The 26,263-nt window shown below is 45.3% G+C and overlaps 1 protein-coding gene across 1 annotated transcript; it reads right to left on the bottom strand.

The window, feature by feature from the left end:
• On the bottom strand, window positions 1–26,263 carry LOC142497658 (ras-related protein R-Ras2-like). The gene is made up of 6 exons (XM_075605747.1): window positions 25,981–26,263; window positions 10,957–11,044; window positions 7,244–7,346; window positions 6,562–6,670; window positions 5,870–5,988; window positions 1–4,075 (listed from the first exon to the last, which is right to left on the bottom strand). The coding sequence occupies exons 1-6, from the start codon at window positions 26,083–26,085 to the stop codon at window positions 3,988–3,990; spliced, it is 612 nt and encodes a 203-aa protein (XP_075461862.1). The 5' UTR covers window positions 26,086–26,263; the 3' UTR covers window positions 1–3,987.

The following is a 26,263-nucleotide window of genomic DNA, read 5'->3' as shown; positions in this document are numbered from 1 at the left end:
TGGCAAAAAAAAAAAAATCTTTATTTTGCAGAATCATGTAGTGATTTTCATTTGAAGATATAATAGACGTGAGCATACTGTAGTACCATTAGCGAGCGTTCCTTTCCCCAAGTAAAAAAAACACAAATACAAATCTTCAATGCTGACTTTCTTTACAAAATATGTGGTTTGAAGCAACAGAGGTTTTATGTTCACCAGCCAAAGGAACAAAAATAGTAGTGTCTGGGTAAAACAGATCAGATGCTTTTTTTGTCTTTAATAAACAAACCGTTTAAAATTGCAACAAAGAGCACTAGTGATAAGCAGGTCACGGGATTACCGGGTGACATTTTCTATGCATAGGCAAAGCTTGTTGCTCCTTTGCTGGTCTGACAGTGACGGTGGATAATTAGCCTTGGCCTTACACTGTCTAAAGCAAGGGTGGCAAACTCCAGTCCTCAAGCACCACGGAAAGGTCAGGATAACCCTGCTTCAGCATAGGTGGCTCAATCAGTGGCTCAGTCACCTGTGCTGGAGCTGGGATTTCCCCAATACCTGGCCTGTTGGTGGCCCATCGGCTTTAGGCCCGGCCATGGTGGAAACATGAGGACCATTTGCAGAAGAATGCATGAACAACCAATCGTCCTGCAGCAGTAATGCTGCGTGTATCACTGCTCAAGTGTTGTCTTTTTAGAAGGTTTGCTGCTCCCATTGGAGCTTCCCTGATATCCTGGTCTAAAGTCTTCTAGCTGTAAAACTGGAGCAAAAGCAGAACAGCATCAAACTTAAGTGAGAAGCATCCCATGGAAGGCAGGCATATCTACCGAAATGTCAGCGGAGTCAAATATACCCAAGAAACAAAGTGTAAATCATTTGCATTCGACAGAAACCCATTGTTTGAAGCAGATAAGGATATGCAGTTTCCCCAGCCTTGTGATTTCACTTGACGTGCATCAGGATTATACTAAAAGTATTTGAGGAATACATCCTCTGTCCTACACATTCATACCCAGAGGGGCCTGAAATCTATTGCCAAGCAGTGCACTGCAGGCTCTTCTTTCAGCTAGATGTTTAAATATCATTCATGCCACACAGAGGCTCATGTTAAACCTGTGTTGTTTAGATCATTGGGCAACGTACAGTTGACCAAACATTTACTACACTAAAAACAAAAATAGAATTCATACAGACGTTTCATGTTTGAGCAGCCCTGCTTCTTGAGTAACTGGTGCATAGAAAGCTCAAAGCAAAGGATGGCAAAGGAATTTAGAGAAGAGGCTGCTTACTGCTCTCTGGAAAGAGTCCATACCACATGGCTGACCAAAGTAAACATTTTGCAAAAACCTAGCAATGTAATTGGCTTCATTGAACAAAATCAGAACATCAAAGTGGTCGCCTAGTTCTTATTTGAGCTAAAACTCTATCCTAAAAGCAGTGGTTCGATCAATTTTGTATCAGGAGGAACTGCGCCCTTCACAGGCTTATAATAGGAGCTAGTATCTATAAAAAAAAAGGATTATATTTGTACAAGCCATGGTTCCTATGAGAGTATTTTGAAGGTCATTGGTAGATTAAAAGGCATCAATATCACAGCAGCAACGGGCTGCAAAACGTGTGAACACTTAAAATTCCCTTTATACGACGAGTGATTTCAAGACAAACCCAATGGTTTTGGAAGTGATCAGTTTTGATTGCAAGGGGTCTAGAGAATGCACGGTCAGATAGCAAGAGGGTACAGAGCCATCAAACAGCCAAACCCAAAGAATGCTGGTGACTAAAATCAAAGGAATGTACCCCCCTGATTAGTTATTTACTGTTCCAGCCCTGCCTTCCACTACACCAGTGATTTTCAACCAGGGTTCCGCTAGCACCCCTCAGGGGTTCCGCGGCCGCTGGAAGGGGAAAGCTGGGATAACTCTCCCAGCTGTCCCAGGCCCCGCGGCACCCCCACGAAGCAGGGACCCAGCATGGCATCAGCTCAAAGCTCTTCCCTCCCCTGCTTCTGGTTCCAGCTGACAGAAGAGGGGAAGAAAATAATCAGAACCGGCAGAAAGAAAGAGAGAAAAAAATAAAGGGGCAGAATGAGTGTAAGGGAGAAAGTAAGGGGGAGAGTGAGGGGGGGGGGGGGGGGGGGTAGGGAAGACACAAAAGACATGGGGTGAGGGGGCAGGAGTTCCCCAGAATTTCAGAATCGAATTCTGGGGTTCCCAACCAAAAAATGGTTCACACTACACATATTGCATTAATACAGTGGGGTGTTACGCTAAAGCAGGGGCAGCCAACTCCAGTCCTCAAGAGCTACAACACGCCAGGTTTTCAGGATATCCCTGCTTCAGCACAGGTGTGCTGAAGCAGGGACATTCTTAAAACCTGACCTGTTGATAGCTCTTGAGGACTGGGAGTTGGCTACCCCTGCTCTAAGCTGTTATCATTAGAATGAGATAGATGACCAAGTTACCAGAACCTTTTAAAGCTTCCAGGTCATTAAAACCAACAGTACTACGGCCAATACATTGCTGTTTTTTGTATACAGTATACTGTTTGTTTTACGTAACTTTTGCAGACAAGTATCTGTAACTGTGTTTGCCATAAAAGCCGACTTAAACAGCATGTGTGCACAAGGGAAAGTGGAATATGTCTGCTTCAAATCATCTCACTGCCTGATCGTGGTCACATTTAATAATACAATAGTCCCCTAATATTTTAGCTCGAGGTGGGCAAACTTACCACCACAGTTAGATTTCCCACGGGTAATTGGCATACCTTTGCAAGCGTTCAGAAACACTCGCTGCGGTTATTTTATTCGTGCAAACTTTCATTGCGTGAACTTCCATCTTTGCAATGGCTTCTCGGTGCAAAAAAAAAACAAAAACAAAAAAACGTCACCGCTTTATTTTATTTCATTTGTGGGAACTAAAATGTACTAAAATAAACAACAAAAAAAAAGCTTTTTTTTTTTTGGTGAAAGTAATAGTGAAGGCCTTTGCCGGATTTCCATCCGGTCACAGGGAATTGCCGGCAAAAACTACACCGACAAACTTTTGCGTGTTTGCGAAGATTGACGAAAGTTTGCGCGAATGATTGCCCAACTCTAATTTTGACATATCACTATGTTTGTAAAGCCATTCTTCCATGTTTATAATTTCAAAATGAACAGGTTGTTCACGGGCTCTATAAACACAGCCCAAGATTTGTTTTAAAAAGAAGACATATCACCAATGACCTGGTTGTCCTATAGAACAGAGGAAGAGGTCTCCCCCGCTCACGTCCTTGCTTTAGTGTAGCTGTGAGGTTTTGTAGAGCGCTTAGACGCTGCGTAGTGCGAAGACTGAGGAAATGAGCAGAAAGAGCAGATACTGTGCAGTGTACCAAAGGTCCCAACGCTGGACAAGACAAATGTCCCAACGCTGGACAAGACAACACCGTTCATCAAAACAAAGGCGTTTATATATATATAAAAAATAAAAAAAAGAAGGGGGACAGATTGTGCTTTGCTGGCATATATCTGAAATACAAGAGGAACCCCCACATTGGCCACTGAAATACACCCCCTCCACCCCCCTTACAAACAGCTCATGGAATACTAAAATACAAGGACATAAAATATATAAAATATATATACAGAATATATATTTACATGCAGATCCCGGTATAGAAAAACATTGACGCATCAGCACAAATGAAGGGAGTGTGTGCAAACTGCCTTATCACTGTCGTAACAAATGAAGCTTCTCCACCCTCCAATACACAGGAGCTGTTACTGTCTTTAGACATATCCCCCGTGCCATTGGCTGGGGGGGATGTGATTGTGTGATAGAATAAAGCAATTGTCGTTCTGACTCCAGGATTCCGCAGGTTTGGCGTGGCACATTAGCTGAAGAGGATTATTGATGTGGAGCTTGACTTCAGGAATAATGCATGTTTTCCGTGAGTGGTCTTCACCTACTCCCCCCCCCTCCTATTCCTGAGCCTCCGCTCCTATCCACTGGTGTTCCCCCTGGGACCAGGTTACAGGATCACACAGGGGCAGGTTTTCGATTCTTTCTTCTTGGGGTTCAGTGCCGGGGTGGGGGGACTTTCCAACTCTTGAAATTTCCTAGGATAGGCCGTGAAATAAGAACAGTGTTATCTGCTATGTACATAGGGTCAACTATCGTGTACAGTCTGGGCAGAAGTGCAGAAGTAGTGACTAAGTTACACTAGTACATACAGTGACGGATAAGGGCCTGGCTCAAAAAAGGAATATTTTACTATGTGCACAGAGTGCTATAAATTAATAGGTAATCACTTTTATATTGCATGGGCCAATGTAGGCAGCACATATTAATAGTAATAATAATAATAATAATACATCTATCTCCCAAGTAAGTTAAGATTCAAAACATCAGCCTCAAGGATTCATTAAATAACTTGCATACAAGTTCAGGCCGGGTGTCCATGAGCCCACAGTGCCACTTATCTTTCAAAATAGTCCACAAAGTTCTAAAAGTTTTTTACATTTTGGAGGCGATAACATGTTATTTCTCTGAGTTTGTCAAAATAATCCTGCCCATCAACAACTCCTACTTCAGGGGGGCTCAACTCCGGGGTTCAAGCCCCTCCCCCCCCCCCAACAGGTCAGGTTCAGGTTCAGTGGTGGGGGGAGGAGTATTGAGGATTTGAGTTGAGCACCCCTGTCCTAGTCTGTATTACGGAGGTCCTCTCTCTTGGAATGTATATGCCACTGAAGTTTGGCTAGTTGGCCTTAACCCACCCATGAGAAACAGTTAATCCTCTCTGCAAAGTAGGCGTCTCCCAGCACAAGGCACAGACCAGGAGAGAACAATTCTACCAGACGGAAGAAGGGCAAAAACCATCTCGGAATACAGAATGAGGAACTGCAGGAAAGTATTTCTCAGTAGAAGTCACTGGTGCAGAAAAGCAGCAAAAAAGGGGGATTTTAAAACCAGAGAGGACTAGAAATAACAAGAGTTATCAGTCTTTACAGATCTTGACAAGGGTTTTGCATAAGCACTGCCTCATTTTTATAACGTGAGGTCATTCCCATTTCCAGCCAGAGAAAAGCAGAGCAAAGTAGATGCTTGTTCTGTGCTGTGGGGGCTTGTGAACAATATCCTCTTTTGCAGCAAAGAACCATAACGAAAACCTATATAAAAACACCACTTGGCTCACCTCAAATGCCCACTTCTAAGATTGAAAAATCCCATAACCCATTTGATGGACATTACATTAACATATGTAGGATACACCGCCTTTCCCAAGCACTATTATTATCCCAAGCAGAATTATTTTACTGTAATATCCACTGCTACCTCCAGCATCTACTCCAGGTGTGGGCAACGCCAGTCCTCAAGGGCCACCAACAGTCGAAGACTGAGCCACTTGTGCTGAAGCAGGGAAAATCTGGCCTGTTGGTGGCCCTTGAGGACTGGAGTTGCCCACTCCTCTGCTACTCCAATTTGGCATTGTAAACGTTCACGCTTTCCAATCACTTAACATTTACACTTCTTTTTTAGGGCAGTAACTACATAGGTTTATGACACTACAAACTGCTACCAATTTCATTTGGTTCAAGGGGAACTCCACCTTTAATTACCTATTTCTTTTTTTTCTTCTAATTTTTATTACGGTGGCCATACGGTTACACCCATAACAGACCATTGAAGACTGAGAATGCCCGGATTTTATTGTATTTAATATTAAAATGGTTACATCTGCTTCTGCTCTCCCCTATGGTCCTTCAGGGTGTACCTCTAAGCCAGAGGGGCCTGCAACTCATTGCGCTGCGAGTTTAATTCAGAAGACCAAGCTCACTCTTCTATTGCCAAACCAGCATTCTCCCCTCCCGGGACCCTGCGCAGCCGGCTGATCTGTTTTATGAGCAAGTTACCTGATTGCCCGCACCAGCTCATGGAAGGACTCGTCCACATTTAGCCGGATTTTGGCTGAGGCCTCCATGTACGGGATACGATTCTCCCGTGCGAAGCTCAGGGCTTCCTCTCTGGTCACCTGGGCACGGAGAGGGGACAGAGGATAGAATAGAACACACGGTTCACTTTTGATCCAGACATTTTAGGAACGCTCAATCAAAATACATTTTTAGTTAAAAAAAAAAAAAAAAGAAGGGGGAGGAGGGGGTGGGCTTTGCTTGATTTTTAATTTCTAACAGAGTAACCCTAGTTAGGTGATCTTTAACGAACATTTAGGACATGTGGCTTGTGGTTAGAGTGTCTTTATGCTGCACAGTATATCAGGAGCCAAACTAAAATTCCCAGCATCCAATATTGCCAACGAAATAAGAGTAGTTGAAACACTACGCCCGGTGGACCAATACTATACCAGCGCTTTGGAAGTACTGCATGCTATGTACGTCTACTAGATAATTCAGGCCCTGGAGATGTGAACCCTATCAATCCATTTCAGAAACAAAACTGACTCATACAGGAAGACTCCTTCATAATTACCCAAAAACTACAATGTTTTCTACTTGAAAACAATTCTCTAAACCCAATGCAAGTCAGCAGAAGAGGACATCTTCCCTACTTTCCTCCCAAACAGCTCTAGGATTTATTTTGTTCTTACCTGTCTCTGGAGGTCCAGGTCGGCCTTATTTCCAACCAGAATCATAGGAAACTCATCTCTGTCTTTGACGCGGAGAATCTGTGTGTGAAACTTGCTGATTTCGTTAAAACTGGAAGACAATGATAAATAAATAAATACATTTGGTTTAAGCTTTCATGTGTTCTAGAACAGGGTTGGCCAACTTCAGCCCTCAAGGGCCACCAACAGGCCAGCTTTTCAGGATATCCCTGCTTCAGCACAGGTGGCTCAATCAGTGGCCCAGTCAAAGACTGAACCACCGATTTTGCTGAAACAGGGATAATCCTGAAAACCTGACCTAATGGTGACCCTTGAGGGCTGGAGTTGGCCACCCCTGTTCTAGAAGAAAGGCTTCATCTATGTAACAGTTTCTTCACATAGTCTTGGGCACCGGAGATTTGTCGGCTACCTAAAATGAATTCACACGGTGCAAACAGCACCAGTTACATTTCATCCGAAAAAGGTCCATATGCAAACATTCAGAGAAAGGCAGAGCACCAGTCATACAAGTAAAACATTAAGAAAATGTAGACCCTATATAAATAAACACACACACATTTGCATGTACTGCCATGGGACTATTGCTCTCTCAAGCAAAGAACGCTGAATTGATTTTGCTTTTCCAACGAGACATGGCTTGTCTCCACCAAGATTAGACATGTACCTTCCTCTGTCATTGATGGCATAGACGAGTAAGAATCCCTCTCCTGTTCGCATGTACTGCTCCCGCATAGCTCCAAACTCCTCCTGCCCTGCTGTGTCCAGAACTAATGGAGGAAAGAAGAAGAAAAAAAAAGATACATTACTTATTAATCTCCGGAATCCAGGTTCCTTCACAGTACCCTCTGCGTATCAATGAGCAATCCCTGTACAGAAAAAGGCAAAAAGAGGACACAAGCAAGTAGCAGCAGTGTACATTTTCCTGAATAGTAAAACAAGGCTGTAACCCAACCCCAGCCGTTCCCAGAAAGGCCAGGAGATCACAGGCATTCTAAACCGGGGTCTTGGGTTCAGAACACCAGAGGGAGCAGACGTGAGCATTCCACTAGGTTTTGTTTCATTTCAAAATGTAGTATTGCATATATTTGTCTCTACATCATTTTGCTGAGGAAAATAGGGAGAGAGGGGGGGATAGCAGGGGAGGACGGGGAAGGGGGGTGATGCTTAAATACACACACATCTGATCTATTGACACCGCAAGTCCATGGCCAATTAGGAAATCCACCCTAAAAACTTACAAACATGAAAAAAATATATAATGTCTAAATATTAAAATCGCCTAGTTTTGAAGGCACGGGGTTTCATTTCTTAACACAGATAATTGACATGGTTTCAATGTGGCAAGCCACTGCATCTCCAATTACTCTGCAGCTGATCTCCAGCAACAGAGACTTAAAACAGAACATCTTCCCATTAAAAAGCTTTGCACTAGATAAGTGAATGAAGCAGTATGCAGACCTGGTTGTTGTCAATGAGATCTATATGAAACTACGCCTGGATTATACAATAATGAATTGGATAGTGACAAAATGTTCAACTTCCATTTCAGCTGGTAGCTTACACACCTGCAGAATGCAAGAGAACAGAAGGCACGAGGCGGTTATTAAAGACACAAGGAAAAGGGTAAACCATGTCCAGAACTAGAAGGGTACTTCTGAAGAGACTTTACTTAAGACCAAGTCCATTCTCACCAACTGCAGCAGAAGAGAAACTTCGGTCCAACAATGACTAGTGATGCTCAGTACAACCAGCCTCCAAATGCACCATGTCTTTGTAGAACAGTTACTGCTCCTGGACAGTTTGTTCCTCGTATTCTGGGTTTCAAATAGTACAGGATTGGAGGCCCTCTCAAACTTTGTAGCAGGCACATGTAACTCCCCGGACACATACACATACACATCTATCTGATGGACTGAACGGAATGAGGACTTCAAAGTTTCAGGACAGATCTGCACCAGGTGCTTTATCTTCCACATCTGCAACCTTTTCCAATGAAAGCCAGGCAGAAATGTGGAGGGCAAAGCCGCAGAGAGGCTCTCTTTTGGAGGCAATGAATAATCAGCATTAGGGGTGCACAAATTTACATCTAAAGGATGCAAACACATTTAATATTTCCATGTGTTCGAAAAAGTAAACAGCTTCTCATTTATGAATATAATGTAGCAAGCCATTGGGGGGGGGGGGGGGGTTGGGATGGTTAATGGAACTCAGAGTACCTGTTATGTGTTTTGGGGGGGGGGGGGGGAGGGACTGCAGTCAACTCCTTTACTGTGAGAGGAGAAAAAATGCAGCCAGTACAAGCATGAGTTTAGATAAGAGATGTAGCAAGAAGGAACCTACTGTTTCAGTTCAAAATCTCATCCTGAAGTTGGCAGAAGGCTCCTTTATCTTGTTTTCTTGGAATTTATTAGCACGGGGAGATCCTGGTGTCACATTCCAAACATTCTGGGAAAACTCCCCCAGGTCCAGCCCAGCACTGAAACCCATAGCAACTGACCTCACCTCCATTCTCCCTGCACTTAGCTCTACTCCCTGCAGTATACAGCAAATAACCCTTGTGCGCACATTCCTATGTCTCAGACAGGTCTGCAACCCTGCCTTTCACTATTATCTCCTAGCATACAATGCTTCCACTGCAGTAAGGGATTCTGGGTAATGACATGCAGATGAGCACTCACAGTGAGCCACTATTTACTTCTTGTCCATTTTAACCTTTATGCCTGCGGTATAAGGCGGAGTCCATAGGGACAGCGGGTGCTTTCCCTGGCCTTAGTCTGCGCGCCTTCCGGGGGCGGGCCAGTGACGTCACGGAGCTGGTTCGCTCTCATTGGGCGAACCACTCACGTGACCGGCCCTCCGCTCGCAAATTTAAATCTGACCGTCTCCTCCGCAAGCGTGCGCAAACCCCTGCTAAAGCCGCTCTCATTGCGGCTGCAGGGGCTCACTGGTAAGCGTGAGCGCGGCTCAGCGCTGACCATGCCCTCGGCCTTACACAGCTTTCCAGCACAGCCTGGGTTAAAGAAGGGCATAGTCAGTAAACCTACCAGCTGTATGGAGCTTGAAAGCTGAAAGGAAGGGAATGGTATAGTGGAGGAGAGAGAGACAGGTTACAGAACCAAGGCTGCTCAACATCAAGTGAGCAGCTCACATGTTCTCTTCCTGGCACAGAGTATCCAGATTCCTCTGTTGTGGGGAGGTGGCTCAACCCTAAGAAAGGAACTGCACAGACAGAAGCAATAATACATGGAGCAGATTACGCAGGGACGCTTTGTATGGGACCCAGGGAATACGAAGAGGCAGAAGGAGCAAGAACGAGGGAGGCAGGAAGATGTCGGATTTCCTCACCTGCTCCCAAATGGACATAAGGGAGCGAGGATTTTACACATGGGGCTCTTGGGTATGAGGTGGCCCTGATGTATTAATTTATAAAGAGGGGAGAGGGAAAAGAACGAAGCACTATGTCCAGTGCTGTAAAAACAGCCAATAATAAAGCTATTTAATGGATCAAAAATCGATTACAAAACACACCAACGCGTTTCGGACTTATACAGTCCTTTATCAAGGTGTTACATACTACAGATTTGTCTTTGGAGCATCACACATTTTTACTATTGTATTAATTTATAAAATGTTTAACGAGGAAGTAACACATCGAGAGCTACCTCTTGTTTTCAAGTATGTCCTGGGCACAGATATGACAATGCAGGGTTACATTAAATGACAAGGGCTCCGGTCATTAGTACAGGTGATTTGCAGCCTGTGTACGCATCCGCAGTGTCACCAAAGCATTTTGACATCAAAGGGCATTTATTCAAGCTTGACCCTAAATAATCATTGCAAGAAGTATCTCCTGTGATTACCGATGGTGAAAGGTATAAACTGATACACAAGTTTACTCTTGTACCACCAAAGGGCAAAAACCCCCTCACAATAAAGAAACATTCAGGCCACAGCCCTCCGCCCATGTGCAACGTCAGTCATTCCATCAAACAGCATTCGGTGCAAGAATGAAATGCACCTTCGAGAACGAGGGGAAAGCGGTTTTTGGGCGGGGGGAGATCTTGACTCACATTAGTGCAATAGCACATGTATGTTCAAGAAAGGGGGTTGTAGAATTAACCCCCTGCATGCTGGAAAAGCTTCTACTGGGGGGTGGGCAACTCCATTCCTCAAGGGTCACCAGCAGGTCAGGTTTTCAGGATATCCCTGCTTCAGCACCGATGGCTCAATCAGTGGCTCGCAGACTGAGCCACCTGTGCTGAAGCAGGGATATCCTGAAAACCTGATCTGGTGGTTCACCACCCCTGCATTACAGGGACTAAGAGACAAGCTGCATCACAGTCTGCGGACGATGGAGAAAGCAGAATGTGCACTTACTGTCCAGTCGGGTTTGCTTTCCGTCGATTGTACATATTTTCGTATAGGAATCTTCAATGGTCGGGTCGTAATCCGAAACAAAGTACGACTGGTGGAGAGAGGAGGAAACACATTTAAATAAAAAGCTTCTGGGTGTGTAAATATCGTCTTCATTTCACTTTTATATAACATTCTTTATATAGATAACCACACATTAAAAATAGTAATAGTGGGTTTATAGAGAGATAGATTTTTATACCTATACATTGTCCTGTCCCACTCATGTCCCCTGTCTGTCTTTGGCCGCCTTTGCATTTCACTAAAGCCTTTTATGTCTCCACTGTTAATTTTCACACTTGGCTACCTGTTTCTACCTGCTCTCATTTCCCCACTTCCTCTCAACACCCATTGCAACCAGATATCCCTCTTACTGACACTGTATACAATAGTGTTTCTGTATTTCTGCCATACTCTATGAAGGACCCCGACAGGTTCGGAAGCTTGTAACATATCAACTTCTCGTTGGTCCAATAAATGGTATCATATCCCTTACTCCCTCTCTGTCCTTTGTTACTACATGGAAGAAAGGACCAACGTGGCTACCCACCCTTCTTTGCTCTCTTTTGGAGAAGCATTACTAAGGACCACTACAAATAGACTTAACTGGATGGAAAACATTGATTATGGGATTGCTGCCTTAATAATGCCCTTATTTCTCAATGGAAACCTTGATCTAGTGACCCTCAAAGATGCCCCCCAAATGATGAAACATGGTCCCCACAGACTGAAAAGATGAGGGTAGTTGAATATAGAAAAGCAGACAGACACTGTTTCCCCAGGCAGCAAAGAAACAAGACGACATAACTGGGGCTGTAATAAGAAGGATGGGTTATCAGCACCCAGTGAACAGCACATAAGCGCTGTCACAGAACACATTGATTTCTCAATTACACTCTAGGCAGCCAGACAGCCGCAACGTGTTGACAATAGTAAATAGCCTTAGACTTTGTTCTGATCCAGACATCCATAAAGGAGAGCAGCTCAAACATATGAAGCATTAGCACAAATGAACATGGGGTTATTTAAATAGTCGCCCCATTGAATAAACATAAGCGGAAATAAAACTCAGCCCGGTCTCAATTTAACAAAATGTTTCATTATCTAGGTTTAATATTTTTGCCACTAGCTCGTAGTGAATAAGTTCTTCCAGTCCCGAAAACATGACGCCCACCCCCGCCCAACTGCATACAAGGATTCTGGGTGATGACATGGAAATGACCCGGGGTTTCTGCTTCCTATTTATTTGAAACTTGGATATTTCCACCCGACGTTTGCCTGCCACACTACAAAGCCTGCTTTGTGAACTTGCAGAAACAGAAAATCCAAAAAACAAAACAAAAAACACACAGTTAGTTTCACCCTTTTGGTCACTGGCGTTCGAACTTGTAGTTAAAGCAGGGGTGGCCAACTTCAGTTCTCGAGGGCCACCAACATGTCAGGTTTTCAGAATATCCCTGCTTCAGCACAAGTGGCTCAATCAGTGCTGAAGCAGGGATATCCTGAAAACCTGACCTGCTGGCGGCTCTTGAGGACTGGAGTTGAGAACCCCTTAGTTGCACTTTTGCATCACAATACAGAAGCCGTCACAGTACAGAGAATCAGAATAACTGCGGCTTTCATTAAAGGTTTGTTCGCAGCAAAGCACTGCAGTGGTTATAAACTATTATTTTTACAGAGCCTCCTAAAAATGGACATTATTCTCTAAACATTGCTTTCTATAATGGATGTGAGATATTATTAGTTGTACTATTTCCATAGTGCAGATACACGTTAGCCTTTACCAAGAAAAGAACCCCCCCCCCCGAAAACTTAAAGTTTCATTTTCTAATGTTTAAAATTCAGGTACCAACTAGAAGTTCCTCTCCTACAGAAGAAAAGCTCTTGGAGGCACACCCCGCAATTTGGAGGTGTCATAAGGTCAGTATTTTAATTAACTGGCACACAAAAAGTTAACCTCAGTTACAAGTACAGATTCAAAATACATGTATTGTTTTATTAGGGGGTCAGAAAGCTGGTCTGGTTTTCTGTGTTTGTCTAGAAGTGAGGTTATCTGGGGCCAGAGCCCGTTCTGGAAAGTGGGGCGATTGAATCCTGAAGTCCCAACTCATAGACCATAGAAATAAGCAAAAAACTAGCTGATGTAAGCTTAGCCGGTGCTTTTTCAGCTACCCGGAAATTACCCGGACCCGGCAGCAGGGGGCTGAGACCGGTGCCGGGTAATTTCAGAAACTTCAACACTTACTTACCTGCAGCCGGCAACGGAGGGTGAGGAAGATCGCTGCTGATGGTCAGGAGGACCGCAGCGACATCGTGGGAGCAGCAGACGTCCTGGTGGTGGTGACAGCAGCAGAAGTCCTTGTTCAGCCGGCACGAGCAGCGGAACACAGCACACAGCTGATGCTGGTGGGAGCCGGGGAACCGTGTGACCAAAGTAGGAGCGTTCCTATTGGACAGCCGGGGAAGAGCTCCGGCCAATGTTGCCAAGTGAATTAAAACCTATTTTTATTAGCATTTCCAGTTTTGTTCCCCGGTTTTCCTGGAGCACTGCTCTCCTTTTTCCTGCATGTCAGGAGATCTACCAGCTACCTTCACTTTGGAGACAGCAGGGCCCACGGAGTTCGGATCCAGCAGCGACGGCGAGTGCAGCGAGTACAACCGGCGGTTGCCACAAGTGTTTTCTATGTGCTGATGCTTCAGCTTAATGAGCCAAGAAGTTAAGTGTATCCGAGTTGGGGACAATGCAAGCTTGATCTGTGAAAGGAGAGGCCTGGCTGTATGGGGCCTTCACTGTGACCATGATCTGACAGGAGCGTCCCCCTCCCGCACCCCCCCCCCCCACCCCTCTTCTTCAGAACCTTATTCCTCGCACTGCATTGGTATACGGAAGTGTTTATATATACACCAAAGGGACATATTTAAATGACAGATGCACTGAAAGACTTTATATCTTCATTTACACTGCTACCCGCCAGGACTCCATTAATTTTCTCATTGAGATACATGGGTATATACCTTGTCAGGATCTGCGTCGCCGCAGACCCGGCTGGCAGCAGGTGAGTTAGAGGCCTCACGCCTCCCCCGGCATTTAATTTAAATGCTGTGGGGAAATTCGCGGGGCCCCTGTATCCGCCGCGTCCCCCCTAAAAATTCTCCTGCCCCCCAGGGGATGCCCCCACCCCCCCTCCCCAGTTTGAGCACCGCTGACTTACACAATTCATAATCATCCTGCTATTTGCATAAACCATTGGATTCCCAACAGGGTGTTCTCAACCCCCATTCACGAGGCGTCGGGCCCCCCCAAAAAAGAATCTGTAATGGTGGATCTTAGGAAGTACATTGGGCCCGTGTGGGGATTGCGCACTTAGTAAGTCCCCAAACGTGGGGGGGGGAGGGGTATAGCTGTCAATTACAACAGGAGCTTCCAAAGTCTCACCCCACAATGCTTTGCATCCACAGCACCCAGGCACTGTTGGGCGTGACTTTGGAAGCTCCTGCAGTGACAGCTATACCACCCATGCTGCCTTCACACACTAAGGTGCAGTTTGGGGGCCTTATTAAGCGTGTGTTCTTCACACGAGCTCAGGACACAATGCTGCCTGGGATCTGTCACACAGCAAGAAGATTCGAGGTTCGAGGAAAAAATATTTTCTAGCGGGGGGACAACAATGTACAAAGGTTGGGAACCTCTGGCATAGGCAATACATTTAACAGTCTAGAAATAGGAGGCCACAAACCTACAAATACCAACATGCGCCAGGGCGTCATATTTCCGGCTGGTGACTGTTCCCGGCTTCTCACTTTACTACGAGTTGCAAAACTGCCAGGAAAGCGAGACCACCGAGATGTAAGAGGAAATGAAGATCCAACACTAAGCAAAGGAGAACTCCCAATTCCTATAAATCTTCTTAGCAAATGCGCTGTTTAACTTATCTGTAAGTGACATTATGTATCCAGGCGTTCTTTAAGTTTTTACATGTTTAAACATTGGGTGGGGGGGGGAGGTTGGGACGATTTGTCGTTTTAGTTATGAGTAAACTGATCACACCACTTCATAAATCCATTCAGTGATTGGCACGATAGTACAACGTCTAGTTCTAGCCCAAAAGAGAGTGCGCGCGCACGCGTGCGTATGCTGCATGTACAATAGCGAGAAAAAAAGTGTGTGAACCCCGATGATAATTACGGAAATTCCATCGTTTTTCCATAATAACCTTCTTGTATTATAACCAGTATTTTCTTAAATATTCAGTAGGGTTTATATTAACCAATTCCATGTCTTTTGAAACAAAATGATATATGAATTATACAAACAATGGAGTAATTAAAAGTCAGGGTATGTGCAAAAGTAAGCGAAACCCTGGTTTTAGCAGCTAACTTGAAGGGAATAATTAGAATCAGGTGTTTAAATAATTAGGTAGATCTTCAGGTGTGAGTTTGGGAGGCCCCACCCTATATAAAAAGGTCAGAAACGTTGTGAGTTTGGTCTTCACCATACAGGTGTGTGGAAACACGGCATGACACATGAACAAGAATGGTATTCATGGAAGGATAGCCAGGAGGAAACCACTGCTCTCTAAAAAGAACATTGCTGCCCATCTGAAGCTCGCCAAAGAGCACATAGATGATCCACAAGACTTCTGGAACAATGTTCTCTGGACAGACGAGTGAAAGGTAGAACTTTTTGGCAGCAATGAGAAACGTTACGTTTGGCGAAAACCAAACACTGCGTTTGAACAGAAGGACCTCATCCCCAACCATCAAGCATGGTGATGAGTGTGATGGTTTGGGGCTGCTGTGCTTCCACAGGACCTGGACAGCATTGCCATCATTGACACAATCATGAATTCTGCATTGTATCAGAAGACTCTACAGGAGAATGTCAGGCCATCCGTCCGTGAGCTGAAGGAAAAGTGGGTCATGCAGCAAGACAAATCACTCTAAACATACAAGTACATCTACAAAAAAAATGGCTGCAGAGGAAATTCTGCATTTTTAGAATGACCTAGTCAAAGTCCAGACCTAAACCCCATCAAAATGTTGTGGCAGGACCTGGAGCGAGCTGTCCATGCAAGGAAGCACTCAAATGTCACAGAGTTGAAGCAGTTCTGTAAGGAGGAATGGGCCAAAAATTCCTCAAAACCGCTGTGCGACTGACCAGAAGTTACAGGAAACACTTAGTTTAAGTGATTGCTGCTCAAGGAAGTGCCACCAGGTACTGAATCTAAGGCTGCGGCCACGCTGCCAATGAGCGCGCTCATGCTTGGGAGCGGTGACTTCACCAACTCTCCGAGCATGTGCGCAGGCTGTCCTGCATATTTTTTTTCAAGCGCGAGTGGGGGGGGGGGGCGTGGCCGAGCAGTGACTGGAGCTGATTGCTGATGGTCATGTGACCCTTCAGTGCACCTGGAAATCAATCTGTCTCGCCAAGTACCCGCGAGCGCACGGTACGCCGCGTGAGCGTGGCCGGAAACATTGACATTCATTGAACTCAAGAAAGGACATTTTGCAAAGTCCTGTAGAGTGCTGGTTCTTTATGTTTTAGGATCTAGTTTCCAATAGACAAACAGTCTCTCTGATAGCTTGCAATACTCAGCAGTTACGATCCAGATAGTAATGGTGTCACGAAGGTGTCCGATTGCCACGACTCCATGCTGTATGGGTCATCAGTACCGGAAGCTGCAAGCACAACAGCCGTTTTGCAAACTGCTTCGGCAGGGCATGGATGCTGCATTATTGACTTTCAAGCAGTGGTTCCCAACCTTTTATGCATTGTGCACCCCCTGCTAGTAAATAGTTTGTTCCGCAAACCCCTAATTCATAACTCTTATTGCCTAGTCCAGTGTTTTTCAACAGGGGTTCCTAGGAACACTTGGGTTCCCCAGGCATCCCTCAAGGGTGCCCTGCAATTTTCTGGTCATTGCAAATGACCAAATACAGAAGAATTTACAATGCATATTATCTCAGACGCGCTATTAGAGAGGGTTGGGGTTCCTTACAATGCATCTAATCTCAGACGCGCTATTAGAGAGGGTTGGGGTTCCTTACAATGCATCTGATCACAGACGCGCTATTAGAGAGGGTTGGGGTTCCACTGAATTTCATAATATAATTATAGGGTTCCTTATAAAAAAAAAAACATTAGAAAAACACTGGCCTAAATCAGACTATTGCCAACAAAACTGTTTGACCGATCCCAGGCAGTATAGTGTCCTGAACTCGTCGGGAGAACACACGCTTAATAAGGTTTTCGACTGAGCCACCTGTGCTGAAGCTTGGATATCCTTCAAACCTCACCTGTTGGTGGCCCTCGAGAACTGGAGTTGGGACCCCCTGCTCTATAGCAGGGGGGCGCAAACTCTTTTCCCTGCGCCCCCCTGCCGGCTGTCCCCTCACTCCCGCGCCCCCCTCCCAACCCCAACTTACCCGTGCTCCGGCGTAATGACGTCACATGACCTCGCAGCGTCATTTTGACGCCGCGTTGCCATGGCGACACAGAGAGGAAGCCGCCAGAGCCACGGTAAGTTAGGTTTACAGAGGCCCTGCAGCTCCCCCGGCACTTAATTTAAGTGCCTTCGGGAAGCGCGCGGGGCCTCTGTAAACCCCGCGCCCCCCGTCGGCAGTGTCGCGCCCCCCCTGGGGGTCGCGCCCCACAGTTTGCGCACCGCTGCTCTATAGTATGCTTTGGGGACATAAGGATAATGCTAGTTTGGCAGACAGGTCACAGACTTTAATGTGTCATTTCACTCCAGAGAGAAAACTTTATATTGTTCAAAATAAAAAAGTCTAGGACATGACACTCCTGATTGTGTATATTATTCAGATTACTTATGAAACTCCAAATGTCTTTTGCTGTATATTGTAAAAAAAAAAAAAACACTTTGAAATATGTCTATGTCTGATCTCCTCTTAGATTGTATTTTCTTTATGTGCACTGTAAAACTAAAAAATATTAAAAAAAAAAAAAAAGAATACTAAACACATATGTTTTTTTATGTCCCAAAACTTACAATACTGCTGTAAAAAAAAATTAAGTACAATACATTCATTTGAATGAATTTACACTGTTCCCAAGCAAGGGGGAGACAGTGTCACAGAATATTACGAATACACAGAATACTCCATTGGGAATGTCGTCAAATTTTTTTTTTACAGCGACAATGCAACACAGCAGCAAATAAGACCAAGTGAGAGCGGTTCAAGACCTGCCCAGCAGCACATCATTAGACCAGGAGAACACCCTGGGCTGTGTGAGTAGCAGATATGTAATTGCACCGAATCTACAGGAAGAATTCATCTTCGCTCCTTCCTTTCACTCCCTGCCTGTGGCACTGAGAGCTCAGTGACAAAAATAGCAGAGGAAACAATATACAGTATTTGGTTGGCATGCAGGTCCCTGCAGAGGAGAAATGTATACAGACATACACACACACACACACACACACACACACACCCCCCCCCCCCAACATGTGCAAGCAGGAGGCCTTCATAGCTTATGTCACAATTATCTGCATTGCATTATCCTCATCCCTTCTGTATTGCATTATTTTAAAGTGAAAATGACAAAAAATGGCTTCTTGGGAGGTTAAATAATTTTCTTTTTCACTAGGGTCTCGAAATCCTGACATCTTGTCAATCTCGCTTCCTCCCTCTGCTGCTCATTTTGGCACCAAAGTACTGTCCCATTCTCATCCAATGAGCAAACGTAAACCAGGAGGGAATGTTGTACTTCACATGGTACATTTACACAAAGCATTTTATAACGGCAGTGTAATACTCTCCAAGTTTAAAGTTTCCAAAGCAACAATTGAACATGGAAATGACCTGTAAATAGGGTCGCCAGGTGTCCGGTATTGAACTGGACTGTCCTGTATTTGGATACTCTGTCCAGTAAAAAATGAGAGGTACTGCAATACTGGACATGTATGTGTCCAGTATTTTTCTCCCTGGACAATGACCTGACGCACCTTTCACCATTGAGTCCAGTATTTTTGGAGAAGCCACCTGGCAACCCTACTTGTAAAATGCTTGCGATTTTCTACAAAATAATTTAAAAAAAAATGTAAATCTATGAGTTTTAGGAGAGCTGTTGCATATGCTAAATCAAAATAACCCCGTACGTTTTGCTCATCATTAATACGTAGTGAGCTGTCCCGCTTAAGGCTGCGAACCCGCTGCGGCCGGCGGCGCACGCGGCCGCGGGCCACCAGACCCTTACCCGAATGGTCCCTGCCCCCGCTGCCTCCTTCCGGCAGGGCTGACTACGTACTGTGACGCGTCAGCCTGCTGGAGCTACAACCTCCTTGTGCTTTTCAGACCTGACACGTCACGTGGTGCAGCAGTCAGCCAATGAGGAGGGAAGAGAGGCGGCTACCCTTTCTGTACAGCTGTGCATAGCGCCGCCCCCCCTTCCTCTGGTGCCCTTTCACAGGCTGCCCCTGCTCCGGGAGGGGGGGACTCGGGACCGACAGGGGGGAGAGGGACCGACAAGTTGGGGGGCGGACAGCACGAAAGCCCTCCCCGCAAACCACGCCCCCCGCTCAAACCACGCCCTCAGCTCCCGCTCCCTACAGACCGCAGGAGCGGTTAATTGCAGGGCTGAGGGGCTGCTGTGGGGTTGTGTGATGGTCCCGCCCCCTCACGTCATGGCTGCGCCCCCCACCCGGCTCCCTACAGACCGCATATCGCGGTCTGTGCCTTTCAGCGCGCCTCCTGTCTGCAGTGTGGGCGCGCTGAGGGAGCGGGGCCTTAGCTTAAGTGTCATGTTCTCCCTCACTGGACACCAATTGGGCGCTGATGTTTTAACATTTTGAGAATTATGAACCACAATTGCTTTAACGCAAAAGGTCCATATTTTATATTTTTAGCAGCCCACTAGAAGGTTCAGGGATCTACTGCCTTTTACGTATATTTCTGATCGAGACCTCTGCAGTCTCAAATACTTATGCACAAGAAAACCTTGGACGATTGATATATTGGTCAAAAGACCGATTATTATGGCCTACAAAAAGTAGGCTAACACATGGACATCATTTGCCTGATGGAATGCTAAAGGTGAGGGGGTCAAGCAGTGGTTCCCAGATACAGGTCACTGAATAATAATAATAATGGTAGGGACATGAGCTGGGCCTCAATGACTTGTGGTGGCTGAGTCACTGGCTCCTCTCGCTGCAGAAAATCAGGCATCATATTCCCATTGAAAAGTGCATGGGCATGCTTTCTTTTATCCACAAGTGTCCAGTATAAGTGGAATTAAATAACATGACACGTATGCACTGTATTTGTGCGCACATTAAATTCAATCCTGCGGGCAATTTAAACAAAGATATTGATGCCTTGTACAATGAACATCACATTTATTTTTGTATATTACAGAAAGAAAAAAAAATGAGGGTTAAAAAGGCTACAATGTAATATGGATTACAGCATTTCAATATGGTCAGGACTGGAGTATTAAACAGAGGAACGATAAGAATGAGAAAAAAAAGACACCAACTAATACTGTACAGCTGGGGAAGCACAAAATTCCTCTCCCAACCTTACAGTACATCCGAGAGAACCATGGTTTCCCAATATGGAACGCTGCCTGAGCCAACGGCTAATGAGGATGTCATGTGTCAAAGCAACATTCCTGGTACTGAAGGGCTCACCTGTACCAACATCAGTGGAAGCCATGCTATCCTCCTGGGTATCCCAGCAGTGGAATCAGGTTTCCCACCCAAAAAGAAGACCCGAGACTGAGCTCTACCTCCTCCCGCTCCAATACAGTGTTAAGTTCTGCCTTAAAATCATACTTGGCTGTTTTCTGTGTTTGCTAATATGGGCAAGTATTCCCCGAGCTGCATTGTAGACATACGCACTGATAAAGCTCAAGAAGAAGTGTATCTGAATGCATGTATCATTTTATTTATATAGTGCCGACTACGTGTGCGGCGCTTTACAACATTGAACTCCTATTGTAATCATTTACAATTACAAACAATGGGATATGACCATGTATGCTCGAGTCCTACTATGAAAAATACTTGTGTTCATTAGTATTTGCATATTTACTACAACCACTATACTAAATAATATGCTGGTTTACTGGAGGCAATCCCGTTTGCACTGGTCTATGGAAAGTAGAAATCAATCAAGGAGAACTGTGACAGGCATAAATTTAATACAGTCAACAAAACTATGGGGGTCTCCCAGTTGCAAGAGGGGGTGAGAAGCGGGTGCAAAATGATGCCATCAAAGAAACGGCGTGCCATGGAATAGGAATATGTAATACGGTTCCCTTGCACCTTTATAACACCCTTAATGCTTACATCTGTATACACCTTTATCTCCAGCTGCAATTTCGAGATCAAACTGGTAAGAGTCAAGGATTTTTTTCTCCTTTTAAACCCCCTTCCCCCATGTACTTTCTTTCAAGGCACTTGATCAGCACAATTTAACACTTACAAATTGCCTTTCCTTGCACTCATCATCCTGGTGTCAAACATTTTTTTTTGGCGGGGAGTGGGCTATAAAAAGATGGCCACGTGTTCCTTTTCTATCAAATACTTTGCGACTCAGCCCCAGACCACTGCGCGGTGTTCATCCCACGTGTGTACATTTAACTAAACCAGCTTGTCCCATGTTTGCGGGCGCTGTGGGGGAGTGACAAACGGACCAGTTGGAGACGGTTTACATGACTCACCCATTATCAGGGGTGGACAACTCTAGTCTTCAAGGGCCACCAACAGGTCAGGGATTCAGGATATCCATGCTTCAGCACAGGTGGCTCAATCAGTGGCACAATCTTCAGTTGAGCCACCTGTGCTGAAGCAGGGAGATCCTAAAACCTGCCTTGTTGGTGGCCCCTTAATGACTGGAGTTGCCCACCCCTGGATTATATTGAGAGCTATCAAATTGTGTGCCCGAGCTTCACTTTCTACCTTTAAAATCAGGAGTCAAAACAAAAGTCACATTTAAAGGAGCAGTTCCCCCATCAGAGTTGTTCTTTCACATAGGTGGGAAGCTGAGGGTCTCTGGAGTTGAACAGTTAATTTCTGCTCCAGGGACCCCTTAGATCCAGAGATAGTCACCGGGGATATGTTGCAGCCGACAGCATCCCGTCCTGGGGAAACAAAATGGCGTTCGAACCTCCTGCGTTACACGGACCAACAGAAAGCCACAATGTAATCCATCGCCGTTTCCTATTGGTCCCTGTGACGCAAGGATTGGAATGCCAGGGAAAAAAACAGCGACACCTTTACCGGTACCGATCTTGGAAACCACAGGGTCCCCGGTGCTGAAATTAACGCTGTTCAACAAGGGGACCCCCTGCTTCTCACCTATGTAAAAAAGCAAGGCGTGCATTTTTACAGCCATAGGACTTGTTGGCTTCTAACACTCTTCACCAGGTGTAAGAAAGAGTCTATTACATGTGCTCCAAAAAACAGTGCAATACTTCAAAATACACTTTCTCTGCTCCAAAACAGCCATAGTACACTGCCCCCCAAATTTGGCTAAATGTGTTAAACGATGAATACATTCAATTTATTGCAACTGTGCATGCTGCTACCTCCTGTACCGTGCACCTCACAACTCAAACAACCTACCAGAGACTCTCAAAGCCGCCTCCAGTTTAAATCATTTCAAGACTTCAGCGGCCTCACAATTTAATGTGGTCTGCAAGTGTTAAATACGCACATAACATATATTATCCCCAACTGTCCATGAGATGTCTATAACGTGTAACGATTTATTGCCATTGTGCCCAGAACATGCTTGAAAACAAGAGAACTCTAAATGTATTATTACTTCCTGATGTAGCCGAGTCCCCTACCCTGCCTCTGGTGCGGGGGATCTGCCCGGCTATCGCCGGAGCTCTGCGCGATCGGGAGTGGGGGGGCGGCCATGTTGTTAGGCATGCATGCGCATTGTCAGGAGTGTGGCGGCCATCTTAGAATGGCTCTGCATGTGCGGCAGCGGGACTACATGTCCCAGAATCCTCAGGTGGGAGGGAAATACCACAGGGGACTGTCCCAGCCATTGGGACTCTTGCAGGAGGAACAGGATATCCTCCGCGGTGGGAGAGCCAGGGTGCCAGCAGCCCCATGACTAAGCCAGAACTCCGCCCCTAGGCCCCAGTCAGGCCCCGAGACACCCGAAGAGCAGTATTGCAGGGAAGGCCACAGATAGGGATGCGTCGGTGGCGGACGGCCATGTGGCGATCTGCGCTGTATCCCAGAACACTTGGGTGAGACACTCCAGCTGGAACTCACCCCACCAGGAGGATTGGGACCCTTAAAAGAGAGGGGAATTGTGTCGGAGGCCCCGCTGCGTGGGACCCGCTCCAACACACCAAGCAGCACCTGGGTACTGGAGTACCCAGGCAGGTACCCAACGTGCACCAACATTTACAGGGGGTAGCGCTACCTCACATTTGGGTTGGGATTGCTGGGACGGACAACAGGGGTTATTGGTGCCACGGCACCCTCAGTACTTTGGGGGATCCACTCAATGTTTGGGGGTCACTGCATTATACTGTTGGTACCTGATAGTGTGTTATCTGTGTTTAGTACAGTAAAGACTAGTTATATATATTACGTGGTGTATTGCTTACTATTGTTGTATTGGTTCTTGTGAGGGGTTATCCCGCCAACGCTGGGATCCCTCATAGGTGGAGGCGCTGCACTGCAAAGAGAAAGAGCTCACCCCAGGCTCCCAGAAGCGGAGGCTTAGGCCTCCTGTGAGCAAACAGGTAGTTCCCTTATTGCACAGGGAAAGGGTGCTACACTGGTAAACCATTTTATAAATAATAAAGTGCTAATGTACTTTTAACAACAGAGGTCCCAATGCAGGCTACAAAGGTTCATCCTTTAAAAAGATTGACCATGCTATGCAAAGCACACATCACCAAGTAACAGATCAAATCAGGGTGGGGTGAGCTAGATAAACACAGCTCCAGCCTCCAGCTGGCTTATAATCTTTTCTCCACAAAAAGAAAAGAAAACAAAGCCTGGAGCCTTTGCTTAAATCCTCCAATCCCTGTTAGGAATGCAAACTCTGAACGCATTGTGTGATATGCAAACTCTCCCTGAAGAAAAAGTTACAATGGCAAACACCGGGAAACAGAGACCAGACTTATTTCCGAGCGGGTCAGAATTATCCGAGTAAATGTGCAGGGACCCAGAAAAATGGGGGGGGGGGGGGGGCAGAGATTTGGGGACTCTTCTCAATATAGCGATATGATCTTGTAAAATGTGTTCCTAAAAGAGCGAGATTCCACTGGAGGCTCCCAAGGAAATGCACGCACGGTGGAAGAAATCTACACCAGTACTGGAAGAGTTAAAGGACGACAAAAACAACAAAAACTGAAAATACATCCTGTATTGTATGCCACACTGGCAGAACAGGGGTTAAACTGTGACCTGGTATTGCAAGTTTTACTCAATAACGGCAAGTATTGCGTTAACACATAATTGGATAAGGGACGCCTCCGGGCACAAGGGTTAACCCTTCCTTACAATAGAGAAGTCAACTCTGGCAGTGAAGATGTTAAGTAGTCATATGGAGTCATTCTTCCATTTCCTGCCCATCCTTCTGGCATTGGAAGTGTTGGATTACACAGGGAATTTGAGCAAAAAAAATTGGAAATAGGTTGAAATGCATTGTAACCCATACCTGAGAGGTTAAACTATAATAAAACATAGCACTAGAAATACATCATTCCATTATGTTGCTCGACACCAATGTGTGTAATTATATACAAACATACAATGAAGGGATATATATCTATAATATAATATAAGTTGTGTGTGATAGATATATATATATACATATACACACACACCAGAATATGAAATAAAGGGAGTGTGCATACCATCCAAAATGGAAAAAGGACAGGCACACCTATACGCAAAATGTGAAATGTATTGATACATTTCTGAGATAGATATATCTTAACCTTTCAGTGCTAGTGTCCTGTTTATATATATATATATATATATATATATATATAAATAATTGTATAATATATACACAATTGTGTGTGTGTGTGTGTGTGTGTGTGTGTGTATATATATATATATATACACACACACACACACACAATTGGAGTACCTATTCAGGCACTTAAGGAGTTACGAATAAAACTCATTTATGTGCGGCAAATGACAAATACTGATAGGTTTAAACAGTAAGCCATTCCTTAAAGTTCTGACAAGACCCTCTGTGACTACTGCCTGTGCAGCAGCAAATGGGTTAACAAGGAAATAAGGTGGCATGGGTGATGATCCACGCTGCAGTTATCTAAATCAGCACTTTACTATCCCTGTATGTAAACTCTGTTTATGTAACACACGAGTGTGTGTGTGTGTATATATATATACACACACACACACACACACACACACTTCTATAACGTCGAGAAAGCACCGATCTGCATCCGAGTACTATATAATTTACCAACCCTACAGAGGTGCACATATAGCGAAACATATAGAGCCCACGTTAGGTAAAGGGGGGAGTAGCACCGTGTCCATGACTATATCAACCTCCCCAGTGCAGAAAGGGGACAGCAATGCAGAGGTTAACTGGTGGAGAACCAACAAGACGCATTCCCCAGAAGTTTGCAGCCACATCAGGACAATGCAAAAAAACATCAGCGGCAGCTACAGCCTCTCCCACCCAACAGCACATCAAGTGTGCGCTTCTCTACAGCTACCGGGAGACCTCTCTCTCATATACAGGTAGTCCTCGCTATCCAACGTTTCACTTTACAACGAATGGCATAACCAACGCTTTACAATGCCACCCTATGGGCCGTTATCCGACGTCAGAATGCGTTATCCAACGCTCACCGCCACTGATTAACATGGGGCGCACTTTACAACGGTTTCACTGTCCAGCGCTACTTCCAGAACGGGCTCCGTTGGATAACCGAGGACTGGCCGTATATATATATAATGATATATACTGCCAGCCCCGGGCTGTGATTATACATCTGTTTCTTACCTGGATGAACTGGATAGTTAGAGCACTTTTCCCCACCCCTCCTCCTCCCACCACCACCAGCTTGTACTTCTCCGCGGTGACTGCAGGCGCGTCCTTGCCACTCATGGTCCGCTCGGGTTGGGGTCTGTGTCAGATAATAATGTTGGTGATAATAATAATAATAATGCACAGATAGGGGAGGGGGGGTACAGTGTGAAACTCCTTCACATCAGCAAACTTTCCATGGAGTCAGTTCCTGCACAAAAATGGCTGCTCCGCCCTTATTCCTCCCCCTGTGCCCCTC

This window comes from Ascaphus truei, chromosome 6, assembly GCF_040206685.1.
Source record: "Ascaphus truei isolate aAscTru1 chromosome 6, aAscTru1.hap1, whole genome shotgun sequence".
NCBI lineage: Eukaryota > Metazoa > Chordata > Amphibia > Anura > Ascaphidae > Ascaphus > Ascaphus truei.
Note: the sequence above shows the minus strand (reverse complement) of the source record. Positions and strands in the feature narration are given on the sequence as shown.

Bases quoted from the DNA above. Each gene is read 5' to 3' on its own strand.
- LOC142497658 (XM_075605747.1), bottom strand. From the start codon at position 26,085: ATGAGTGGCAAGGACGCGCCTGCAGTCACCGCGGAGAAGTACAAGCTG. The intron at 5,989-6,561 runs GTAAGAACAAAA...CTCCGTGCCCAG, and splicing joins ACCTGGACCTCCAGAGACAG to GTGACCAGAGAGGAAGCCCT. The intron at 4,076-5,869 runs GTAACTTGCTCA...GGCCTATCCTAG, and splicing joins GAGCTGGTGCGGGCAATCAG to GAAATTTCAAGAGTTGGAAA.